Source organism: Prosopis cineraria, unplaced genomic scaffold (assembly GCF_029017545.1).
Source record: "Prosopis cineraria cultivar Desert tree isolate PC_DT_omini unplaced genomic scaffold, ASM2901754v1 PC10, whole genome shotgun sequence".
NCBI classification, from domain to species: Eukaryota; Viridiplantae; Streptophyta; class Magnoliopsida; order Fabales; family Fabaceae; genus Prosopis; species Prosopis cineraria.
This window is the reverse complement of record NW_026555341.1, coordinates 7,800,273-7,826,075: the sequence shown is the minus strand read 5'-3', so window position 1 is coordinate 7,826,075 and position 25,803 is coordinate 7,800,273. Positions and strand designations below refer to the sequence as shown.

At 35.8% G+C, this 25,803-nt stretch overlaps 5 protein-coding genes and 2 long non-coding RNA genes across 10 annotated transcripts; 4 read left to right on the top strand and 3 right to left on the bottom strand.

The window, feature by feature from the left end:
- Positions 1–2,551, bottom strand: LOC129284485 (uncharacterized). Of its 2 annotated transcripts, XR_008586874.1 has the most exons (3): positions 2,149–2,551; positions 1,001–2,013; positions 1–649 (listed from the first exon to the last, which is right to left on the bottom strand). It is a non-coding gene; the product is annotated as an uncharacterized LOC129284485 (long non-coding RNA). The 2 variants fall into 2 exon arrangements; XR_008586873.1 differs by having other exon boundaries at positions 1,001–2,551.
- On the top strand, positions 98–906 carry LOC129284484 (subtilisin-like protease SBT2.4). Its single transcript, XM_054919979.1, has 3 exons — positions 98–224; positions 343–490; positions 634–906. The coding sequence occupies exons 1-3, from the start codon at positions 148–150 to the stop codon at positions 694–696; spliced, it is 288 nt and encodes a 95-aa protein (XP_054775954.1). The 5' UTR covers positions 98–147; the 3' UTR covers positions 697–906.
- Positions 2,552–3,968: 1,417 nt separating the features above from the next.
- Positions 3,969–7,249, top strand: LOC129321727 (uncharacterized). Its single transcript, XM_054967617.1, has 6 exons — positions 3,969–4,193; positions 4,676–4,737; positions 5,030–5,165; positions 5,249–5,321; positions 6,163–6,228; positions 6,761–7,249. The coding sequence occupies exons 1-6, from the start codon at positions 4,048–4,050 to the stop codon at positions 6,971–6,973; spliced, it is 696 nt and encodes a 231-aa protein (XP_054823592.1). The 5' UTR covers positions 3,969–4,047; the 3' UTR covers positions 6,974–7,249.
- A 16-nt stretch (positions 7,250–7,265) lies between these two features.
- On the bottom strand, positions 7,266–8,116 carry LOC129321728 (uncharacterized). The gene is made up of 2 exons (XM_054967618.1): positions 7,606–8,116; positions 7,266–7,484 (listed from the first exon to the last, which is right to left on the bottom strand). The coding sequence occupies exons 1-2, from the start codon at positions 8,059–8,061 to the stop codon at positions 7,479–7,481; spliced, it is 462 nt and encodes a 153-aa protein (XP_054823593.1). The 5' UTR covers positions 8,062–8,116; the 3' UTR covers positions 7,266–7,478.
- An 8,385-nt stretch (positions 8,117–16,501) lies between these two features.
- LOC129284529 (transcription factor TRY-like) lies at positions 16,502–19,189 on the top strand. Of its 2 annotated transcripts, none has more exons than XM_054920041.1 (3): positions 16,502–16,891; positions 16,983–17,133; positions 18,828–19,189. In XM_054920041.1, exons 2-3 carry the CDS (start codon positions 17,036–17,038, stop codon positions 18,967–18,969), a joined length of 240 nt encoding a protein of 79 aa, XP_054776016.1. In that variant the 5' UTR covers positions 16,502–16,891; positions 16,983–17,035; the 3' UTR covers positions 18,970–19,189. The 2 variants fall into 2 exon arrangements, with proteins under 2 accessions (XP_054776016.1, XP_054776015.1); XM_054920040.1 differs by having other exon boundaries at positions 16,508–16,891; positions 17,046–17,133.
- A 1,676-nt stretch (positions 19,190–20,865) lies between these two features.
- LOC129322977 (probable WRKY transcription factor 41) lies at positions 20,866–22,792 on the top strand. The gene is made up of 3 exons (XM_054969461.1): positions 20,866–21,687; positions 21,775–21,903; positions 21,994–22,792. The coding sequence occupies exons 1-3, from the start codon at positions 21,362–21,364 to the stop codon at positions 22,619–22,621; spliced, it is 1,083 nt and encodes a 360-aa protein (XP_054825436.1). The 5' UTR covers positions 20,866–21,361; the 3' UTR covers positions 22,622–22,792.
- On the bottom strand, positions 22,439–24,579 carry LOC129322978 (uncharacterized). 2 transcript variants are annotated; one of them, XR_008596328.1, is made up of 3 exons: positions 23,978–24,579; positions 23,598–23,844; positions 22,439–22,689 (listed from the first exon to the last, which is right to left on the bottom strand). It is a non-coding gene; the product is annotated as an uncharacterized LOC129322978 (long non-coding RNA). The 2 variants fall into 2 exon arrangements; XR_008596327.1 differs by having other exon boundaries at positions 23,569–23,844; positions 23,978–24,578.
- Between the last annotated feature and the right edge of the window lie 1,224 nt (positions 24,580–25,803).

Sequence of the window (25,803 nt, the reverse complement as noted above, 5' to 3'; positions counted from 1 at the left end):
TAAAATTTGAATTAGAGGACCCATCTTTGACTCATTGCGGTCTAAGTTGTCTATAAATACTAAGTACACCCTACTCAGTGGACATGCTCATATGCTCAACACATTGAAAATAAAGGAAACAGCAGGAGATAAGGAGACAGAATCCAAATGGGAAGCAAAGAAGTGGAGTCATACTTCGTGTTCATGAACTATGATCCCCAATACGAGCGTCTTCGAGCGGATCGGTCAGTTTGAACTGTCCTTTATATTGCATTTGCCTTAATTACCCTTCCACCATTTTCATCGCACTCATCTTGTTGTGTTCTGCGTGTTTATTTGTGTGTAACCACTTGATGTAACTAGAACCAAGAGTGGATCACATGAACTTGACGTCTATCTCAGTAAGAAGCACGATGAACTGTTAGCCAGAACCCTTGAGCCTGGAAGCTACACCAAGACATCTTCGTTGGTCATTGTTGATGGATTTGCTGTCAAAATCACGGAAGATCAAGTACGTTTTTAAGTACTCTTTTCATCTCTGTGTTTTCCTCGTCTTGACTTGTCTTGGCCCTCATATAATATAAACATATATATGAGATTGTATGTATGTGATCTGATGTTTTCCCTTTTGGGTTCAATTTGTCTTTGAAACAGGCGAAAGTGCTTAGATCTGCAAAAGGAGTGAGGGTTGTGGAGAAAAACGAGGAAGTGGCCTAGGATAGAAGACAAGATCCGCGTTTCAGAAGAAAATTAATTAAAGTCGCAGGTTCACTGATATTTCTGAAAAACTTGTGGCTATCAAGTGAATGTTTCATGGGTGTTTGAATTTCAATTTCCTTGAGTCATCTGGGAGCTGACAATGTTTGTTGAAGTAGTGATCATTATTGTGGTACCTCATGACTGTAGCAATAATATCTTCTTCTTTTTAATTTATTTTTCTTTCAATTTTCGGACACTGTCGGGTGTCACTTCCAATAATATTAAAATCATATATCTATATACTAAGAACAATAAAACGTACCCGAAATCGAACGCCGTTGTACAACGATGAGCTTTGCTCAAAGTCTGTTGCCAGTAATAGCAAGGTTGGAACTTGGAAGAATAGCTTCATTTAATCACTTTAGTTTGCTGCATGCCGCTGGATGGAACTGTCTGTAAACTATTTAAAAAAAAATAAATTCTGTTTTGCGTTAAAAATTAGTTGCATGTTTTTTTCAACCTTATATATGACAACTGTGAATGGAGAGCATGAAAACGAAAGAACCAGACATTGATCAGCTGCTATCTAGGAACTAAAGATGCTGATTAGTGGTTGAAGCAGAGTGGAATGAAATTGAAGCCCTCAAAAGTACTAATTGTAGAATGATCTATAAAGGAACAAGGAATCGGTACTAGACAAAGCATAGACATGCACGGATGATAGTTGACTGAACTTGGAAGAGTTAAGTGAACCATGTATAGGGCATATGCATGTGTAAGTGGGACTGGCTATTATTCGTTTAATACCAACAACACAGTTAATCAACGAGGGCATATATGTGTGTGTGTGTGTGTGTATCATGCTGAGCCAAATTCTTATATATAGTGCCTCGGCAGGTCCACAGAAAAATAAAGTAAAAAGAGAACTTGGCGTGATACAATGCAGGTTTGAAAATTACCAAGTGGGCTGAGTGTGAGGGTGAGAGGACTACATACGCATGTGCCAAGTCGCCACCAGGAGGATTGCCAGTTCAGGTAATAGAAGAGAGTACAAGCTAGATATCCCACGTGTTTCCTTGTTTCAAAAATAAGGTTTGAGTTTGAGTTGAGAAGAAAGCTTAAGCATGTACTAAGATCTATGGGGGGTCACGTCATTCACATGGCAGGCGTCATAAGCTGTTCCCCTTCTCAATCTCACCCTCGTTGTTGAAATCCTTGTGTTGACCATCCATTCACAAATTCGTATGGTCCTTGAAGATATTTGCAGGGATTTTCCAGTTAGGGCCACAAGGGCCTACCCACTTCACTTTACCAAAATAGGGAAAATACATGCACCTGCAGTAACACAGAAGCATTGACTGGACGATGATGACCACACTCATGGCTCTTATATATAGCATGTTTGATACATAGAAAAGTAATTTCTGAAAAGGAAATGAGAGATGTTGCAAGGAAAAGAAGATACGTTACCAAACGTTATTGCATAATGGAAAAAGCTTTGAAGGATTTGGAAAACTAATTGCTAGGAAGGAGGAGCGACCGTCCGGGAACGAATTAATGAATTAAGTAATTGAGAGGGTGAGATGGAGGGATCCGAAGGTATCAAGCATCATTCACTCCCCAAATGAACTCCAGACTAAAGCTAGGCTTTTGCCACAAGCTTGAAGCAAAATCTGAAGTCCTTGAGGGGATTGAGCAATGAATGGTACCGGTTCAGAAACTGCATGCTCATATTTTAGGCCTTTTAATTAAGAAAAGAGGAAGCTTGTGTACTCTTTCTCTCTAGGCCTTTCTGTCTGCTTGCTGCTACGAACTCAATGTGAAGAAATTTTAATTTGGGGGGTCACGCAGCAAGAAGCCCTTGAGAGAGAGAGTAAACAACCAATCCCTTCACTGATTCCTTGATGAAAGGGATTGTATATTTGGCTCTCTCTGCCCATTTTTATATTGCAACCGGAGTAGAATCTATCTTCATATGCCCTATCTTATAGACAGAGCATCGATACCCAGTCCTAATATTGCTTCCCTCCGTTGGCAAGAATATAACTATATATATATATATATATATCTATATATATATTTACATATTGTTGATGCAACTCATTGACATTTAATTAATATTGCTCTTGCTGGATGGATAGCACTTATCAGGCTATAAAGACAATAACACATGGCTAAAGCAACTTTAAGGGCCAGCGAAGGCATCTCAACCTTATCTCCATGAATGCATATGAAAGCATTAGCATATCTAATTCCTATTTGACATTCCTTTCGTATCTTTTTTTCCAGTTTTCCTCTCTTCGCTTTCATATCCTGCATGCATGCATCATGCAACGCCTCAAATTCGCTGAATAATTGTGTTTAAACTGTATCCAAACCGATTCCTGCATGCAACCCTTGTCTCGTGTGTTGGGATATCATGTGTGAGTTGACTTGGCTTAGTATAAAAAGAATGTCCTACATTAGATGGAATTTGATGGGAGAAGAGTTATATAAGTAAAAGTATCACAAATTCAATGTTTTTAATGTTTTGAATTAGACTTATACTCATTTATTTGTATTCTTAGAATTATTGAGTGTGTGGCCCAACTGTGTTTTCCTTTCTTTCAAGATGTTCTCCAAGTCCAATATATAATTTTGTGTTAAGAAGTGATATTGTATTTATGTACATGTATTTTTTTAGAATTATTGTGTTCCCCCTCTTTTCGAGATGCTTCTCAAGCCCAACACAAGTCACATCCTTTTTTAAATTAAAAACTCCAAGATAATAGTGCCCTGCAATTTATTGATGGGTAAAGTAACATGACATTATTTGTCTTGCATGGTTTTCCGCAGTATTCCGGGGGTAAAAAGAGAAGTGGGTGTGTGGTGGAGCCTCTTTCGGAAGAATAGGTTGAGAATTTCAAAGACGGCCATAGTATTCTTTTTTTATATATAAATGAGGGCTGAGCCCAGATTACATAAGGAAATTAGACAAAAACAAAATTAGGGAAATCTCAGACAGTCGTTTAGCACCAAGTCCCTCAAAAAAAAGGGAATTGGGCCATAGATATTCTAACCTTATGTCCGACTACAGATCAACGGAATATGATGATTTAGAAAAAGATGGACGACTATGAATTCAGAACCGCCAAAATGTCATTACAAAGTTTTTGGCAAGGCCATCTTCCTCTTAATCCAAGATTTTTTTTTTTAAAAAAAAAACAAATCCTAAGAACAGTGGAAAACCCCCCAATAAAAAGAAGAACCACTGGGCAATTATTTTAAAAAAAAAAATTCTCGCTTCTCACTTTTGGCCCGAAAAATAGTGTAATAAATTGCTTAGGTTCGAATGGGAACTTGATTCTAGGAATTTGTCCCTGCGAAGACATGGATTCACCTCCAGCAAAGTGCCAGCGACAGAGCAGTGACGGCGATATTGACTTGACACCATTATCGAAATCTGAAAACTTGTCACCGGTGGTGGTCTTCGCTCATGGTGCTGGAGCTCCTTCCTCTTCTCCTTGGATGATAAGGTTCTTCACTAGCTACAAAAAATAAAAAATAAAAAAATATATGGCCGTTATCGTTTCTCTTTACTCACTGCTTTTAATTGCTTATTTCAAATGCCGGTGAACGCCAAACCTGTACTCTAAATTGGTGGACGATAAAAGTGAAAACTCGTGCGCTTGCGGGCTTGTTATAGTTTTAAATTTTTGATTACTGATGCCAAATTCGTCTCTTATCCACGATCAAGGGATTCAATGAGAAAAGAAGCCCCGATTACGCTAAATTGGAAATGTGGTTTTACATCCTTCGCGCCCATATCCATTTTATTCAAAGTGTAAACGGCATGTTGAGTTTTAGGTTTATCGTTATATTACTTGAAAGCAGTTCAGACTCATTTCGCAATTCTCTGGAGCAAGGACTCAAAAGCAGTTTAAGATATATCCTTGTTTGGTCACCGTAAAATCTTCATATATATGCTTAAATCTTCGTTGTTTCGTAATTTTAACAGATGGAAGCATATGTTAAGTGAGGCACTGCATGCTGCTGAAGTCGTCACCTTTGACTATCCTTGTGAGTTTGTTTGGAACTAAATTTCATGTCTTCCATTAGTGTGGCATTGACTTTTTGTTGTTCGATCAAAGGGTCAATTTTTTTATTAAATGCAACGCTTAATGTGGCATTGATTCTTGTCTCTTTTTCAATTATCAAAATTGGGCATGCCCACTGCTTACATTATCAGGATCTTTATGTGTTCGTCATTTTAATGCGTTCCCAAGTACTTATGGTTGCATTTACCTAGTCTATGACCGCCACTAATGAAATTGACAAATACATGCCTTATGTGAATAAATGGATTTACCAGACATTTCTGGCGGGAAAAGGAGGGCTCCTCCGAAGGCAGAAAAACTGGTTGAGTTTCACTCGGGCATTGTAAAGGAAACTGCTGCTAAGTTCCCTGCTCATCCCCTTATTTTGGCGGGAAAATCAATGGGTTCTAGGTATTTTATATTGTGCTCATTGAACCTATGTTATCGAGACAGATTGCCTGGAATTAGCTGATGCCATTGTTGTTTTCTTGTAGAGTTAGCTGCATGGTGGCTGGTATGAAAGAAATTAATGTCACTGCTGTAGTTTGCTTGGGCTACCCATTAAAGGTTCGATGTTCTGTTGCATAACATCTTGTTGATCTTAAGTACTGTATTCAACTATTCATTGTTCTATTTGTAGAATCAGTATCTGATCATGCTGGAGGCTTGAAGATCTAAGTTTACTAACTTGCATTAATTGGTCTTAATAGAACGCGCTGCCTCCACGCAGTGAAACTTGAAGTTTCTATATCTTTCGTGTATGCATCTGCTGTGGTGTATGAAGAGATAGAATGTTAAGAGCATGGGTTGCCTTGAAGGATTTTCATGGTTTAAAATTCTGGGAACCATTCCCTTGCTTTCACTGAGAAAGAATGTATTGATTCTTAACATGATTAGTAGATATAAAGGGCAACTTTGCAAACAAAAATATAAAGTATAATGTTGTGAGAGTAATGACTACATTTCTCTCCAGGTATTCAAAGCAGATTAATAGGTTACTGCTGAAGAGATTACTGAAGTTATTTCTTTAAAATTACAAATTGTAAGGCTTCTAGACCAGAGGTTTTAAGGTAGTGTATCTTTCAACAACTCTTGGTAAAATGAGCGTTCTAGTATTACAGAGGCTATTAAGTCTTTTGTTCTTATCTGAGTCAGTAATCATTCTAGTCCATCTGTCAGTTTGGCCTTAGGCTGGCCATCTTACTTCAGCTGCATGATTTCTGAAGTTGTTGCCCTTGTGGAGTCTAGAAACTCGTGATTTCCTCCTTCCATTCTCCAGATAGTTTGCTTGTTATGCCTTCAGTTTTCTGTTCCAGCAATCATAAGCGTACATCATGTTGCATTATTTGAAAGAAACGAAGTACAACTAACACCACAATGACAATAATTTGGTTGCCCAATATTTCAGGGCATCAGTGGAGGGATTAGAGATGAAACACTTCTTGAGCTGACAGTTCCTACAATGTTTGTACAGGTAGTTCCTATGGTTATAATTCTTGAGTTAGACGGTGTTGAAGCGGTGGAGGATCTTTAAGTAATTAGCACTCCCTTCAGTCCTAAAATGTAGGACTTGAGGAGTTTACTTTGGTCTTAAATGTAAGACCTCAATCTCCTTTGTCTCCTAACTTTATCATTTTTCTCCCAAACTACCCCCTATTTTAATGCGTGCAATCAATAGGGGTAGTTGCCAATTTAAATGATGAAAAGGAGGGATATTTTAGGAAAACTAACACGTTTTTTTACAAATGATTAACTTAATTACTTAATTAATTTCTTTAATATGTATAAATTAGTTTTCTTGCTCCTACATTTAGGACCAGAGGGAGTATTTAGTAGCTAGAGGTTATCTATTATTTTGGTGAAATTATTGGGTGAATTGGGCCATTATTAATTTTTATTTGTGTGGTATTCGGAAACTTACAGCATGATTTGCCTCGTTTTATAAATATGCTTATCTTTATTCGAGTTTCTCCCGATGTTTGCCTTTCTGAGATTTTCTTGTGTAGGGCAGCAAGGACAGTCTCTGTCCACTTGAGAAGTTAGAAGCCACTCGGAAGAAGATGGAAGTGCTCAATGAGCTGCATGTCATTGATGGTGGTGATCACTCTTTCAAGATTGGCAAGAAGCATCTGCAATCAAAAGTTTCCACCCAAGACGAAGCTGAAGACGCTGCTGTTCAGGCTATTGCAGCTTTCGTTTCTAGGTTACTTGAGGGATAATATACTTCACGTCTCTTGTTAATTTTGGCATGACAAGGGTTGCCTCTACACTTTGTTCATTTGTTTGAATGTGGCCCTTGTGCTTTTGTAAGATAGCTGTAATTGTATTTGGAGTAAATTATAGGGATCTCTTCTGTAACTCCTTTCCTTGCAAGCAGAACTGAGTAATCCACTTGTTATGGAGTGTTAATTTAACAGTGCTAACTTGATGTAGTTTACCTCTCAGCATTAAAGTTTCAGTTAATAGTGATTGGCCAGAGATTGGGTTCTTACATTTCCATTTTGGAAGAGATGCTTAACGGTAGCCAAACAGCTACATGTTTATTTGTCATAACTAGGGAACACAGCATAGCCAAATCAGATTGGCTATTTTTATTTTCTTCAACTTCTGAGTACAATATGTGTTTGTCCATCATAAAGGTGATTATTTTTAAGAAAGGCACCCATTTTCAACCGTCGCAAACAGGAAACGTTGCTCATCTCTGATGTGCTGCTGCACCTTTCATCAATTCTGCGGAAGCAGATTCATAACAGTGAAGTCAAAATCAAATGCCAATTAATGAACTTGGTTGTGCCTTATGAGGAAGATACACATTTGTGTTACTTGAAAGATTTGGGTAGGACGAGATTACCTTCCTCTTTCGACAGTTTTCCTTGTCGCTGTCGCTGTCGCTGCTGCTGTCGTTGTCACAGTTGTTATGACGGGACACGCCGTCCTTAATCCTGCGGAATAAAGTCATATCCTTTTTGTTGTTCTGGTTTTTCCAGGTATGATTCCCAAAGCACGTCGTGGTTGTTCCACGAGGATTAGCAGGAGGATGGTTGGTGTTAGTTTGGGTGATGCGGGCCTGCACAACTAAAAGGGTGATCTCGGTTTCGGTTTTGGCTTCGCTCTGATCGGTCACGTTCTGGGACGTCTGAGTTTGCGTGTAGCAATGAGTCTCTGCTTTGGAGGAAGTGTTGGTGTTGGTATTTCCATGGCCTTTGAAAGCCTTATTAGTCATCTCACAGATTTTCTGCCCTAACTTGGTGTGGTGGCTCTGTTTTTGGCAGATTTCATTGTGTTTCTGACACTGAACAGAAGCCATGGATAGATTTTGCCAACAGCTTCTTTACTTCTCTGCCTTGATGCTGCCATGTAGCCTTAGAGCTTTTTATTGGCATCCAGACTGAGTGGGTGCTCCATCTCTCCACTATGAATCTTGATATTTATTATTCGTCTTGTTGGTGAGGTTGTGATTATTATATATACATTTAAGGGTTCTACATGCTCATGTCCACACTTGGGTTCAATCATCCCGCTATAATCATGCTACAGCTTAGTCTAGTGATTCTCTCATTTGGGGAGATAAGTCAAGAAAGACAATGGAACCGATGCTGTGTGTCATAGCACAGCAAGTTGGAGAATAAAGTGGGTAAATTTCATGGCCCAGAAAGGATGAACAAGTTCCTTCTACCCAATCTGTCCGATAAAAAATGAATTTATGAAACCCATTCTTTCCTTTCTTCCCCTAAAGAAACTGTACGTACCTCTTTAGCATAAAAAAATGGGGAACGAAAAATGAAGCTAAATGGGTCAGATTCCCTAGCATGGTCCAACTCATAATGATAATTAGTTGGACGACTTGATTGGGTTGTGCCATTTCAATGATCCAATTCTTTTTTTTCTGGATTAATACTGGAATGATCCAAAATTTTCAGACCCAGATATATTGACGGCTTAGCACATTTTGTACTAAATAAATTAAACAAACTATATTACCAAAAAGAAATTGAATAAACCATATATGCATGAAATCTTCATCTATATTCATAATAACAAAACAAGTCAATGATCACTCACATCACCAATTAATTATTATAAATAAATCAGTATGAATTAAAATAACACATGTTTGGCCAAAAAAATTATAAACTCATCTTCATTTGCTAGCATCAAACGGGATCAATTTTTTCTTGGTTCTGTTGACTGTTAAGTCCGCTCAATTTGCGCAGGATTAGACTACCCCGTATTTCTATATGATGTAAAATCATCTTGATAGTTTTAGAATGATGAGTTTGATTAAGAGCTTAAAACATCATAATGGTAATCAATAAAAAATATGAAGTTTCATAAAATATATAAAAGTTTATCTTCATGATTTTTTTTTCATAATATATGTAATAGTGTATTTATTTACAAATTGATCGACTTAATCGTTAACCAATAAACTAAGCATATTGTTCTCGAAAAATCTAGTTTTGACAATGCTTATTCCCCACGCACACACGTGTAGTAAATTGATGAACATGCTTGGTAACGATAATAAATACTATTTTTCAAACTATCGTCATTCATGTTATGATCTCTTGAACTAACGAATACTACCAAATATGCTGCTTGGTCATTCCATTAATTCGTTTTTTTTTTAAATAATTACAATGATGCTTAATTAAAAGAAAGTTCTATTTGTTTTTTCAGTTTTGAATAACACATCATTCCGTATACACAAACTTGGATCTGCTAGTTATCTCAAGCTGTTATAGTTTATTCGTGTGATTAAAAAAAAAATCATGATAAATATGCATACCACATGTCGACATGGTGGTTTTTGGATCAAAAAGGAGTGTAAACTGATATCAATAACAAATGGTTTAAAAGAGTGGTGGATCAGCGATGGATGATATAGATACTAAAAGTATAAGTGGTTATATAAGTGGAATAATCAGACATGCAAGGCGGAAAGGAAGAAGAAAAGAAGAATATAAAATTCAAACCGCCAAGTATTAAATTGTCTAAATGTAAATGAACTTAGGATGATATGAGAATAAAATTAGAATTCATAATTAATATGTAATAAAGGATGAAAATGACTCACAAATTTGAATTTTGAGATCCTGATCAGTTAAAATATAATGTCCTTCTATTAATTTTGTTCATTTTTCTTCTCTCATATTATTAGGCAATCACTCCTCATTCATAAATAATAGTATTAGAATCAAGTTTCATTCAAGATAGGCCAACCTTGGTTGCAACTTGAAAAGTTGGCCTCAACTCAAGTCCACTTATACTCATCCTCACATGCATTGTTTAACTAATTACCTGTACTCTTCTTGGAGTTGGGGTTTATATCTTTAGAGATAATTATATAAATTTGATCTAAAGAAAATGAATATTGCGAATTTGCAATGCACGGATGTTGCCCTCTTTTTTATGCTAGGTTTTTTTTTATTACATGGCCATGAAAACTCTATAAAAAAATTAAAATCTAGTCATGTCTAATTACAAGAGGCTACTACAGTTTTGTTGGAGTACGTTGAAAATCATAATATCAAAAATGTTTCATATTGTCTTGTGGGCCAAGAAATCTACCCATCTCTTTTTTTCTTTATAAATGTGATCAAAGATAATCACTCAATCTCTTATAATGAGATTTATAATTTTCTTGTTAATGTCAGATAGGGAATGACTTTCAGAGTAGTTGTGGCTAATGAAAGACAGCATCTCCATCAAGCCAAAGTAGACATTAATTTTGGATAATTTCTCTTTCCAGCAATGGTTAAATCCTTCAAAAATTCTCATAAGTTCTACAGCTTTACTAGGATGATAGCCAAGAAACTTAAAAAATCCTTTAATCAAATTTTTCTTATCATCTTTGATTATTCCTCCATAAACAATGGTGCAATTGAAGTTGATAGTGCAATCAGTGTTGAGTCTAACCCATTCAAGTTTAGGTGGGCTCCATTTAACATCATATCTAGATTCTCTTTTGTTCAAGTAGTTGATTTTTGATAGAAACTTCAAGTCATTGTTAATCTGTTGAGTACTAGAGAAAGCAATATTGTTGTCTTGAATCTTATATTCAAAGTATAGTTCCTTGCATCTAACTTTACAAATATTCCATGAAGCTTGGGTGAAAAATCTCTTCCAGAATGTTCTTATATTCAAATTTTCTACTTCATTCTTTGCATTTCAAATTATCCAGTCTTACAAATCAAAAGAGAAAAAGGTGCTAAATTTTGCAAGATTTACCAATTTTTTTCTTTTTTTTTTCCAAACTTCGCCTATGTTTATAGCCGATCCTAAGCCCAGGTAAAGGAGGAGGGTTGTGTTAGGCCATCAACAACCAATGTAAAACTTTGTTGAATCTATCATGAACATGGACAATAGACGTTATAATGTTAATGCTAGGTCGTTGCCCGTAAGTAACGGGCTGCATGGCTCGAGTACAGTGATAAGTAAGTTAGAGCCGCTGCATTGGCGCCCGGATGTAGTGTTAAATGAGAAAGAGCTACTGCATCATTCTGGACGTGTGCGGCTAAAGAGGTTAGTCCATGAGAGCAAAATTAGATTTGGTACTTAGAATGTTGGGACATTGAATTGTAAATCTGTAGAGGTTGTAGGGTTTATGATTCAAAGAAAAATCAATATCCTTTGCCTGCAAGAAACAAAATGGCGTTGAGAAGAAGCTAAGGATATTCAAGGTTTCAAACTTTGTATACAGGAAAAGTAAACGCACGTAATGGAGTAGGCATCATTATGGATAAGGAGTGGAAGAAGAATGTTGTAGAAGTTAGCAGAACTGGAGACAGAATTATTTCCTTAAAAATGATAATTGGACGTGAGACTGTTAATATTGTTAGCGCTTATGTGCCACAAATCAGGACAGAAGCCAGTCTTAAGGAATTATTTTGGGAGGATCTGGAGGGGTTGATTCGACACATACCAAAGAGTGAAAAGATTTTTATTAGAGAAGACTTTAATGGGCATGTTGGGAGGGAGGCTGGTCAGTATACGAGGGTGCATGGTGGTCTTGGTTTTAGAGAGCAAAACAATGAAGGACAAACTCTTCTTAATTTCTCATTGGCGTATGATTTTAAAATTGCCAACACTTGTTTCAAGAAGAGAGATGAGCATCTCATCACTTACAAAAGTAGAGCCTCAAGGTCACAGATTGATTTTCTTTTAGTCAGGAATGCAAATAGAAGACTTTATAAAAATTGCAAGGTGATCCCCGGAGATGCTGTAACGACACAACATAGGGTCTTAGTCCTTGATGTGTGTATTATGAGTAAAATTCAAAAGCATCGACAAGTAGTAGCACCAAGGATTAGGTGGTGGCAATTAAAAGGTGAGAAGCAAGATATTTTCAAGCAAAATCTTTTGGACAAAGGAATTTGAGAATCTCAAGAAAGTGCTAACATCATATGGAAGGATATGGCTAAAAAGATACAGGAGGTTGCAAAAGTAGTTTTGGGAGAATCAAAAGGTTCTGGTCCGAGAGATAAGAAGTCTTGGTGGTGGAATAATAGTGTACAGGATAAAATCAAGTATAAAAAGAATTATTTTAAAGCCATATATTTGTGTAACAATGAGAAAAATTGGGAGAAGTATCATATGGCTAAGAAGGAAACTAAGAGAGCTGTGGGTGAAGCTCGTTCTAAAGCTTTTGAAGAATTTTATAAGAGCCTTGAGACGAAGGAAGGAGAACAAAACATTTATAAGATTGCCAAGAGTAGGGAAAGAAAATCAAGGGATCTAGAACAGGTAAGGTGTATTAAGGATGAAGAGGGAAGAATTTTAGTTACAGATGATGAAATTAAAAATATATGAGAGACTTACTTTTCCAAACTTTTCAATGATGAAGAGGGTTCATCTAGTAACTTGGAAGATTTAGTAATTGGTGAAGGAGAACAAAATTTGTCATTCTATCGAATAATACGTGATAAGGAGGTAAAAGAAGCTCTTAAAAAATGGCAAATGGTGGAGCCAACGAACCTAATTGTATATTTATCGAAGCGTGAAAATGTTTAGGTGAAGAAGGGGTGAGATGGTTAACTAAGTTATTTAATGTGATCTTACGGTCCAAGAAAATGCCTGATGAGTAGAGGAGAAGTACATTAATTTCTATTTATAAAAATAAAGGAGATATTCAGAATTATACTAATTATAGAGGGATTAAACTCATGAGCCACACAATAAAATTGTAGGAGAAAGTAATTGAGCACAGGTTGAGATTGGAGACAAGTATTTCTGAGAATCAGTTTGGTTTTATGTCAGGTAGATCAACTACAGAGGCGATTTATCTACTAAGGGAATTAATGGAAAAGTATCGTTGTAAAAATAAAGATTTACACATAGTTTTTATTGATTTGAAAAAAGCTTATGACCGCATACCAAGAGAAGTGCTTTGGAAAGCGTTGGAAAAAAAGGAGTACGGATTGCTTATATTAAAGCCATATAAGATATGTATGAAGGGGGTAAAAACTAGTATAAGAACGCCTAGTGGTCAAATAAAGGATTTTCTTATAAAGATTGGACTACATCAGGGATCGTCTCTAAGTTCTTATCTGTTCAACTTGATCTTAAATGTTTTGATGGAATATATTCAAGGAAAAATTTTCAAATGTATGCTCTTCGCAAATGATATAGTTGTTATAGCAGAGACAAGAGAAGAGGTTAATTGTAAACTTGAGTTATGGAGGAGGGCATTGGAGTCAAAAGGTTTCCGTCTGAGTAGGAGTAAGATGAAATATTTTATATTGTAAATTTGGTAAGAGACTATTCGACAATAATTTGGAAGTCAAATTGGGAGATCAAATTATACCTCAAGTGGAAAAGTTTAGATATTTGGGAGCCATTATTCAAAATGATGGCGAAATCAGTGGAGATATTTCACATAGGATTCAAGTTAGGTGGTTTAATTGGAGAAAAGTTAAAGGAGTTATTTGCGACCGTAAGGTGCCTAATAAACTTAAAGGAAAGTTTTATCGCACTGCTATCAGACCGATAATATTATATAGTAGTGAATGCTGGGCTCTAACGGGACAGCAAGAGCATAAAGTTGGAGTAGCAGAGATGAGAATGTTACGATAGATGTGCGGACATATACGTAAAGATAAAATTCGAAATGAGCACGTACATGAAAAAATAAGGATAACACCTATTGAGGAAAAAATGGTAGAAAATCGGTTGAGATGGTTTGGGCATGTACAAAGAAGACTAAGGAAGGCACCAGTGAGAAGAGTAGAACATATAACTTTGAGTTCGATTAAGAGAGGTAGAGGAAAGCCTAAGAGAACACTCTTGAAAGTTGTTGAACGCGATCTCTTAATTAATAATATTCCTAAAAGTTTGATAAATGATAGAACACAATGGCGTCTTGCAATCCATGTAGCCGACCCCACCTAATGGGATAAAGGCTTGTTGTTGTTGTTTTACCAATTTTTTTCAAACCTTCTTAGCTTCCTTACAATCTCTTAGAATATGTATAGAAGAGTTTGAGGAGTTACGACCAAAAGGGTAGCAACTTTGTTAAAGAGAGAAACCAATGATATGCACATGGTTGTTATGTAGGTGATTCCAAACAACCTTTAAAGAAAATATTTGATTTTTTTTGGATATAGGTCACTTGCAAATCTTAAACCAAATATCTGAGTGATTTTGATCCTTGCAAGTCTCCATAGCTTTGTAAGAAAATTTGATAAAAAAATTGCTATCAGAAGAGGCCCTCCAGAAAAGAACGCCTTCACTTTATTGATTAAGAGGTTGCACAATTAAGATTTGTTTGATTATATCTGAGTGAAGGTAGCGACTTAAAAAGTCAATATTCCATCGACTTGCATTATTATAAAAATTAGAGACTTTAGCATGGAGAATAGAATTGACATTAAGGAAAGCATATTTAATAGGAGGGTTGGGAGCAGAGACCATTTATCATGTCAAAAAATATTTGATCTCTTCTACCAACTTTTTAGCTAACATGAAGTATGAATTTATACCAAATTTTGCATATACTACTTTAAATATAGGAGCATGTAATAGGTTTGACTACAATCAAAATTTTGTATTTATTGCATTTGTATTTATCTCTTAAACTCCACACCCAAAGGTAATTGAGTTTAGTAATGAGTTCCCAACAAAATTTTATAATAAAAACAATATTTTAATTTTAAAGCTTCTTAACGTCAAGTTCTCTGTCTTTTTCACTTTCTTATGGATATGATTCATGCTTCACTTACAAAACATTTTAAATTTCTTAATTTTTTTCACACCTTTTTGTTCTATTAACCAAGAAAATGATCGAAATTAACAATCAACATATCCATATACAATCGATCTAACAAACAAGAAGCTGGATGACGAATTGAATTGAAAGTCCTGTGGATGTGAATCGAGGGGGCCTATGTGGACATGGTGGATATGTTTGAAAATGCATATTTGTGTTTTTGTCTGTGTGTGAACAAATGGCCATTACAAAAACAAGCAAACATTCTGGAATTAACGTTGCAAGGGTCAAATGACAGTAAAATTGTCGGCGATATTTTTGGCTCAATTTGAAAATCTAGAAAGCATTACAAGATGACAATAACAAGCAATTAACGCACTTACGCATGCCCTTTGTTTATTGGTGCCCCCCCTTTTTAAATTAAAAAAATATAAAATATTTTTAATTAAATTTCATTTATTTTTAAATTAATTTTATTTTTTCATATTTTGCTCTGTGTTTCACTTTAAAAAATATATAAAATAATTTATTCATACTTTTTTAAAAAAATAATAATTATATTTTAAAAGATTAAAAATATTTTATATTTGTTAACAGAATGAGTAATCATTAAATTAATCCTTGAACTGTGAAAATGGAGCTTCTTTTGACCCAGAAAAAGAACCGAGTATTAGAATATAGTAGAATTGTGGCTTTGTTGATTACATAGTTCAAGTTTCTATATTGAATTAGCAATTTTACCTCCAGGAATGAAAATGATGTGTACCAAATTGGGCAGTTCCTGGGTATGCTCATGCACGCTGGAACTGACTCAAAAGCTAATAGGCTTTCTAGAAGGCACTCTAATGAAAATCAACAAAACTCCTTCCGGTGCTATTAATTAATATAAAATAGTAATAGTCATAATAATCTCTCCATTATATATCCATTAGACTTATTATTTGATTTTTTTTGTTTTAAAATTTCAAGGCCTAATTAACTTTTTTCTCCAGCTATAAATTTAATAATATTTATATCTCTTTTTTATTGTATCTTTTTCTACGTAGCTATCGTCTTTTTTTGACTAATTAATCTTATCTTCTTTTCTCTCTATTAAAATTAATAAAAAATTCACAACAAATAAATAGAAGCGGAGGTAGTAGCATATAATGATGAAATTAATAAGGATAGTTCCTTCTTTAAAAAGATGCTGGTGCTCATGGCCATTGATTTTAATTTCAACCAAATTAATAATAATACGAGTTATTTTTCACACACACACGGGCTACTATTTAGCATTGCTCAATTTAATTAATTGTTGAATGAGACTTAGACTTGGTTATGGTCGTCGCATATTTAATTAATTGTTGAGATCGTACTATTTGCAATGAGACTGATATATTAACGAACTGCACATTATTAATTAAACGCATTACAATGAAAGAGATCTACTAGTCAACCTCAACCAGTCGTTCAATTGGTGTGTGGGGGCTCCTCCTTCAAACCTCTGCCACGTGAGAAAAACAAAAAAAAAACAAAAAAACAAAAAGCCTGAGAGATAAATCTAAGATATTTACTGTTAATCCCTGATCTGTGTCCTCTCCAGCAAATCAGGATTCTCAATCTCTGCTGGATCTGTCTTGTAGCTATTGCGTTTCACCACAGACAATTATTGCAATGATTTAAGTGAATGGAAGAGATTCATGCGCGCATGCGCGCACACACAGCAAGCTAGAGCGCAGCGCACTCGAGATCAGTTGTCTGGGTCTTCCTTTTATTGTTAAATCTTAAAGTAGGGAACGGGGAAACTGCCTTACTGTGACTCAACCAGGCTCAGATCAGATCAACTTTTCTCTCAAGTTCGTTCATCCCACCTCTCTGTCAATAACTCAATAGTGCATCAAAGGCTGGTTAATGGATGATCATCACCCAAAACAGTCAAACTCAGAAGGTTCTTCATTAATATCTTGGCAAAGCATGCCATAGTTATTGTTCCCTTGCGCCTTATTATTCTTTAAATTTCATATTAATTTGTCGATTAGGTTATTTGCAACGCATTGATTGAGAAGGGGCATTAATTGAGAGTTGTTTAACGATGGACGCAGAAGTGAGCAGTATTGAGTGGGAGTTCATAAAGATGAGTGAGCAAGAGGAGGATCTCATCTACAGGATGTACAGGCTCGTCGGCGACAGGTCTGTATGTATCGCATATTTTCTCAGCTTCGGTTCTTCTTGTTCGTCGCTGCGTTCCGGTTAATTAAGTTCCGTAACTATATGCTCATCTCTCAATTCACAGGCTTCAATCGCTTCGACTTTTTAATTATTGCAACTCATCACATAGTTACCAGATTAAGTTTCCAGTACTTGTAAGGCTAATTAAACAGTTACCAAATTTAGCCCCACTAATTCCCATACACACACACACACACGTCATATATATATATATATATATATAACACCATCATCATTTTCTTGTTGCCGTTGGTTTCTCTCGAATCACACAGGAAATCCGGGACATACATGTTCGCTTGCTGTTAGGTTAGGGCGGCTAACCTACCCATCTTCAATAATTGATCCCTTCGTGTTTTGATATTTCTCGATCAACAATTCCTCAATTATCACCCACAGTAATTTTCACCTTTAAATATTACATATATATAGGCCTCTGGGGCATAAAAAAGCAATATTAATTCGTGAATAGTTTGGGGAAACAGTTAACTAGAGTTACGTCACATGGTTGTAGAAGTTTACTATATGACATATAACAACTCGTTACCTAGGCGATAAAATCGGACCAGGTTGACTTCACAGCCTTATCCTTGATTTATGGACAATATTAATCTTATCAAGTAAGCACTCTAGACATAATAATAGGCTCCTCAATAATTTTCATTTAATCCTGTATTTTTTGAGGTTCGTGTATTTTCTTCACGAATATTCTCTAGGTCCGAGGATTCTTATCCTGCACATGTATTTTATAAACTATACCGGAGGCAAACACAAAACTATGTATGCGCTGAACAATATATGCAACTTTTTGAAGTAATCATATGCAATAGGCATGATCACAGCCAAGATAGTGCTGTAGTTTCTTTTTTTTTTTTTTTGAGTAATGATATCCCCATTTCTTTTTCTTCAAAATTATGCAATATGATCTTTTGCGTTTATTGCGGTTGAACTAGTTATGATGAATAAAATGTGTGGTGAACAGATAGTTTAGATTGGAAAAGGGTTGATATATACGGTGGTGCTTGTGTTGGGTCTGGTTTCATGATCTTTAGATGAAAATAGAAAAAACTAATCTTTTTATCTTTCAACTTTTAATTCACTTGTAATTCAGTCCCTCAATTATAACTCGCTGTAACTCAGTCCTTCAACTATGACTCGCCTATAACTCAGTCCCTCAACTTTTAAATCACTTACAAATTAATCCCTAAATTTTTGTTAATTTTTTTTTCATGTTAGCATCTCACATCAATGAACAAGGGGAGAATATTTTAAAATAATATATAAGTATTTTTTATCCCTCTTATTTGATAAAAATTTTTTAAAAAGATTAAAAAATAAGGATTGAGTTATAGGTGAATTAAAAGTTGAAGGACTGAATTGCAGTGAGTTATAGTTAAGAGACTGAGTCACAACGAGTGATAGTTAAGAGACTGAGTTATAAGTAAGTTAAAAGTTGAATGATCAAAAGATTAATTTTTTTATGAAAGTATGTCATCCACGCGCAATTTTGTCTTGTTCTAATAAAAATAACAAAGAGATTCAGTGAGATGCGGACAAGCAAATTTAGTAAGAAGAGGCGGTAAAAGTTCTTGAATATAATTTTGAGTTTTAATTACTTGCTAAACTAAGTGTTAGAGATCATAATGTGAGTGGAACAGGTGGGATTTGATAGCGGGACGCGTTCCTGGTCGTAAAGCAGAAGAGATAGAAAGATTCTGGATAATGAAACACAGTGAAGCCTTCTCTGCTACAAGCAGAACAATTCAACATGTGTCTAAAACCCCCAGTGACGACTCATGATTCTACCTGGCTCTCTCTGCTGAGAAGTTTTTTCTGTTTTTTTAATTATTTTATTTCTATATATGGCATTAATTTTGTATATGATTTTGTTTTGGTTACTTCATTATATCTCTTCTTAATATTGCATTCTTTTTCTAGGCGCACAAGTTCGCGTAAGCCTAGGAATAAATGCGTTGTGACATAATTAATTCATAAGCAGCTGCTCTTTTCTCCTTGTGTCCTTCCTTCCTTTAATAAGTTTGTTACTCTATAAAAACAAGTGGGACAACACTACCTGGGATGAGTCGAATAGCTGCTTTGATCCTTTTGCATATGGATACAAGAAATCAATGCATCTAACTAGCCAAAGTGGCACAGCTCAAGTGACGAACTCAGGCACAAGTTCTTTTGTTTTCTTCTCTTTAAATAAAAAGTATTTCCTCGTTAAAAAATATATGGTATTTTTAATTAAATTTCACTCAATAAAGTATTTATTTATTTTTACACTAATAATATCTTGTCATATCTATCTCTATTTAATAGGGTGTTTCACCTTAAAAAAATAAAATAATATATTCAATTGGTGCACTTTAAAAAAAATAATGATTACACTTTAAAAAAACTTAAAATATCTTATATTTTTTAACATTTAATTTATTTATCAAAAAATGTTTTATATTTTTTAGTGGAGAGATTAATAAACATTAAGAGTTAAGACGCTCCTGCTTTCCTGGGTTTCAACTTTCAACCCTTTAGTTAGATTTCTGAATCGTTTTCTGGCATTATTCTGAAATCTGAATGAACAATGACCTTCATTCATGGATGGTCCGACTCTGAAGAAAACAAACAAGCTTCGGGGCTTCACTAAAAGACAGGGTGGGGAATGGCGACAAATTGGGCTAGCCCATTTCTCGCACAATTTCCTGGTTTCCGTATTCAATTTCTCCATGATCAGCCTCAGGAATGTTAAGCAGCACTGAATTTGTCTTGTATCATCCACTTATCAGCCATATTATTGAAGTGGTATGCTTGATCCTTGAGCCGTGATGTTTTTTTTTTTTTTAAACGTTTTCCTTAATTCCTTAATCCACATAGGATCTCCTAATATACTCACTCTGCGTCTGAAGCAGCGTCAAGTTAATGAAAAACCACCTCACTCCCGAAACCTCCTTATTTTTATCGTCGTCTCATGCGGGACCGGTAGCCGGACACCACTATAAGGATAGCTCAACCTGGGAAGTCAACACCAAGGTGCGAAAGGAATGGAAATAAACAGAAATAAAGAATCTTGCAACCAGATACTAGCTAGCTATACGCTTAGCTTATCTCCCCATCACATACTGTAAAATAAACTATTCATCCTTGAGATTTTTCTACCTGATCCAGTTTTCTTGCATTCAATCATAATCTCTTTGCGAGGATGCATGCCACAGCCAGGGATGATGCTGATGCTGATGGGTTTTTCCAAGTGGCCTTCATAACAGTATAGTTATGTCCTAATTTCCATTTTTTTTTAATATATTTTTGAGTGAACAAAACTCATCATCTGTAATATTATAGTTTGAAATGTGATGGTTTTGTGCGAAGTACACGTTATTAACTGTGTGCTTGGCGGGCAGAGATAGTCTATCTGATTATCATACATGGCTTGGAAGAAGAGTGATGGACGTTGAGTAGCAAATGGGTTTGATCTTTGATGTCAACAAGCACAAGCACACGTCAGAAATATTAATATTTTTACATACAGAACTGCTCACGTTTAGTGAATCCAAAGGATCAAAGAGACAACGCGGAATGGGTTTGAAAATTCTACATCCACCTTCGTTCCAACTATGACTCCCAATTTTCACTTCAATCATGACTTGTAATAAAAAGGAACCAATCGTTGGCAAAACTGTAGATCTTTTTAAAACTTGCCGAGCTGAAGTGGACTTGGTCAGCACTTTTTGGGCCACTGACCGAGACCAGTCTTCGCTGAATAACTCGCTTTCTCGGTCAAACTTGGACTTTCCAACCCAGATCTTCCTTCCTACGTGTCTTCTTTGCAACTCAAACGAACTCCATTTAAATACGAGACCTTCAATTCATTCTGTAAGCATCAAGCCTTCGCTCCATCAACCTTACTTCCACACTCCTCTCTCTCTGCTCTACCCTCAAACCATTCAAGAACAAATCAATCTAATTTCAAAACCCTTCTGGCTACTTCCATGTTTATAGCTCCTACTTTACCATTCAACGGTTCTTCCATATTTCCCTCGTTTCGAGTTCCAGATCCACTGCAGAAGAAGAAGCCGCTGGTTCTAGCTAAAAGTGCATTCCCAGAGAGTAGAAGCGGCGCTCTCTGACATGAACTAGATATAAAGCACCATATTTCTCGAAGACAAGGTCATTACTCTAACGAGATTGTACAAAAATGGAGGATAAAATGAGGTGGGAGCCAAGCATACTCATGAATGAGCTGCTTCAAGGAATGGAGGCAGCGAGGAAGTTGAGCGCAGATTTTAGGACAGAATCTTCAGTAGAGACCAGGGATTTGCTGGTACAGAGGATATTATCATCTTATGAAAAGGCTCTACTAATTCTGAAATGGAATGCATCAAATACCGATCCTCTTCCCATAGAGGGAGTTTCTGGTTTGCCGCCGGAGTCTCCAATGTGTGCCAACGTAAGCCCTTTGAGAGATGACATTGACGGAGACATCAAAGATCACCCTGAATTTAAATTAGACTCCAAGAAAAGGTGAATTTTACTATGCAGACATTATAGAATACATGTAACATTTGTTGTGCGTGATTATCCTGACGCCTCTAGCAATTTGGTTTTCAGAAAGATGATGCCCACATGGATGGAACAAGTAAGATCTAGCTCAGAGACTGCCCTTGAAGGACCCCATGATGATGGCTTCAGCTGGAGAAAATATGGACAGAAAGACATCCTAGGTGCCAAATATCCTAGGTCAGAGGACAAGAAATCCCAGTATACTATGCTATTAGCATTGTCCCCAACCCATGCAGGCATCTAACAAAACACTGTTACATATTGCAGGAGTTACTATAGGTGCACTTTCCGCAAGACTCAGAACTGCTGGGCCACGAAGCAAATACAAAGATCAGATGAAGACCCTACTGTATTTGACATCACTTACCGAGGAAGGCATACTTGTTCCCTGGGAAATAATTCTGTTCAACCACCTAAGTCCCCAGACAAACAGGAGAAACTAAATAATTATGAAAGTGATATCCGCCATCACGAGCCATTACAAGAGAGCCTAGTGAAATTTAGAAATAACTTGAGTGTCAGTACAGGTAACCTTCAACACGACGAGATGGCAAATCCGTTTACTTTCCTTTCAACTTCCTCTGGATACATCACACCAGAAAGCCACAATTTACCTCCCTTGGCACTAGAGAATGATTCCTTCTGGGGGAACCTTTCACAAACAGACATGCTGTCCCCAAACACGCCACAATCATACTATTTACCATCTCTGTCTTTCAAGATGGATGAGTTCCATGGCATCAAACACCAGCCATGCTCGGAATCTGACATTACTGAGATCATTTCAGCCAACACATCAGCCAGCAATTCTCCAATTCTTGATTTTAATTTCCCTATTGATCCAGCGGAAATTGATCCAAATTTCCCCTTTGACACGCCTGGGCTTTTCCCATAATTTTGAGCATTAGAGATGTACCATACGAATAATTTTCAATATTTGCTGCAAGAACTGATCAATCACGCCTGTTAACCATACCACGAACTCTTAGATAGGAAAGCTGTAGATCACAAAACAATGGAGCAGCAATGATAGCAATAAGAAATTTCACTGTAGTTGAGATTGCAATTATTTTTGCAGCATTAGTAGTATTCACTTTCAAACAGATGAATCATAGAAGGTCCGAAATTTCCATTGGGATACGTTTAGCAGAGGATTCCAGCAGGCAGTCACCACTCATGGAATTATTAACTGTAGCATAATACATCAGCCCAAGAAAAATGAACTTAAAAAAAAGTCTTAGACAACACAAGAAAAACGCACACCAAAATCGAATGTGCTGCCTATGATATCACAAGACTTCATTCCTGCAAGGTTATGTATGATTTGCTTCAAATTCAACATCCAACCCTTTCGGCCAAAAAAAAAAAAAAACATTCAAATCCATTTTCCATTTTGCAGAACGGTAAGAAGAATAACAAAAAAAAATGCTATCCAAAAGCTGAAGGAATTTTCTTAGAATAAAGGTTTGCAGCGAATATCCCAGCCAATAATTGGGAGTGTTTGTATATGTCAACAAATAATTGAAGAAGGATTCTCATCGGCTAAAAGCACTGCAGTAGTGCCAACCGAACAAGAAACGAGTGCAAAGATCACCGTGAAAGAAATCAGAGGTTGGCGCAAGATGAAGATTATTCTCTCAGAATATATGGATATTATTTATCATTAATTGGTTTAAAACCCGTCAGTGGTTTAACTCTCCAACAAATAACAAAAAATATAAGTTTAAATTGATCTAATGAGGACCAGAACAGGAGGTGAAAAAAAGGATCTGAAATATGGGATGCTGCAAAGGAAACAGTACATTAGACACGAATTAAGCAAAAGAATAATATAATGCTTACAACAATTTACTGACAACCTAGCGCATTACCCAGGAAAATGCTAAACTAGCTCCTCGCTCGTCCGTACGTGTTTTCCCCCGACGATCCTAAAACAGTCCAAGGTTATTCTTCGTACTGAGGCTGTTGTTTGCCAGGAAGCAAACGCATTAGAAGCACCCTGCAACTTATTCTAATCTCAACTCTCCATAACAAATTAAAGCACCCGAGTGCATCTGAACTCGTTCTCATTATATATCAATGTTTTCCGTTGGAGATTGTAGCATAAACTATCTGTAACTGTGACGAATAAATGCCGGTATAAATAATCATTCTCCTTCTTGAAAAAACCAATAAATGCAGTAATGCAGGAACGGCTAAGTTGCTGGCCTGAACAGGAAAGGACAAAAAAGGAAAAGTTTGTAAAACTCACTCGTAATCGTAGGCCCAAGCAGCAAAGGAAAGCAGGAAGTAGAAACCGAGCGAAGGGGTAAGGTTTGTGGCAGATTTGTAGTTAGTAAGGAAGCACAAGAAGCCAAAGTAAGAAATCAAGGAAGGAGCGAATAACTGGCAAGCAATTATCACGGATCCATAGGCAGTGGCAAGTCAACGGTGATCCGACTATCTGGGGAAACTTTTTTGCCCGTTTCAGGCCGTCCGTTTTCGGTTCTATCAGATTCATGTATATCTCAATATCTCCGGCCGAAAAAAGAAGAAAGAAAGAAAGATAGCAATCCGTCAATTTGGATTTTTTTGTTTTTTTGTTTTTTTTGGTTTGTTGTTTACTCTTGTTTAGTTAATTGTTAGTTGACTTTTTTGAGACTTCAGATCTTCTGGGCTCATGGATCAAGCACTTATATGGGCCACTTCATCTTATTGCCCTCAACGTGGGCACTTACGTAGCCCCTTCTTGATATGGGCTCAAACTATGGGGTATGTAGCCTGTATCGTCTTAAGCATCAAGATCTGCTCTCTTTTTTTCCTTTGTCAAAAGAGAATTTGACTAATAGAGGTTGAATCTAGTGAATATAATGAATTAAAATTTACATTTTTAATAAAAAAAAAGTGTACATATTTAATGCTTAATAGTAGAGAATACCTGTGAAAAATCAAAACAAAAATTTTCTTGTTGAACGGCAACGTTTTTTTTTTTTTTGGTTATTACAAATAGAAGCATAGTCAGTACAACTTTTTATCAACAAAGGTAGATTCGGCTTGAACGGCAATATCTGATAGCTAGGACTCAAGAATAGCCTCAAGCAAGCATGACATACATGTGCCTACTGGACTGTGTGGAGATTGTAACTTAAACTTCTATAATGTATTGAGATTATATTTATTTATTATTTTTACTTAAAACTTATCATATTTTTATTTATTATTAAATGAACCTTGGTTTTTTAAAACAACCTTAAACATGAATTTTAACATTTTTCTTTAATTCTAATAAAAAATTGTTAGAAGTGACTTGTAAATATGAATAATTTTTTTTAAATTACAAGATTGGCAACAGCTTCTAATTAACAAATGATTAATCTATAATTGTTCCTTTTGATCCATTGATGTCAATGCAGTTAATAATTTATAAAATCATTCCAACAATTAGAACTGGTTTTTGCAGGAGGAGCTTGAATTTGAAAATATAAAATGGAGGGAGTGAGGAGGCAAGTAATTAAGTGGGTGATGGTGGAAGCAAGAAACTATTAAATGTGGTCAGGCAAGCAGCATAAATGCAATGCAGTAAAGGATCAGTTTGTCACGGGAAAATTGAGCTCGCCATGAAAGAGGCCTGAAGGAAATTTCTGCTCTGAGGGCTGCCACGTTGGAGGTTTTTTTTTCGCATAATTGATGCAAGGGACTTGAAAGGGAAAAGGAAATCATGCATGGTTGTTCAATTGGTCATGTCATTATATAAATTACTAACAGAAATTACATTGAATTGATCGAAGTATCAAAATGATACCCCCTCCATTGAATATTAACTGAATTATACACCAGTTATAGACTGTCTCAATTAAAAAATATTATTAATTACACCCTTAATTAAAAATATTTTTGAAAAAGCATCATTTATTAAATGTTAAAAGACTCAAAATGCCTTATATTATATATATACACACACACTGCTTTTGTTTAAAAATATAAAATATTTTTTGAGAATTGTATATTAAAAAATATAAAATATTTTTAGTATTTTAAAGTATAATCATTATTTTTTAAAAAAAATACCATTAATGAATAAATTACTTTATATTTATT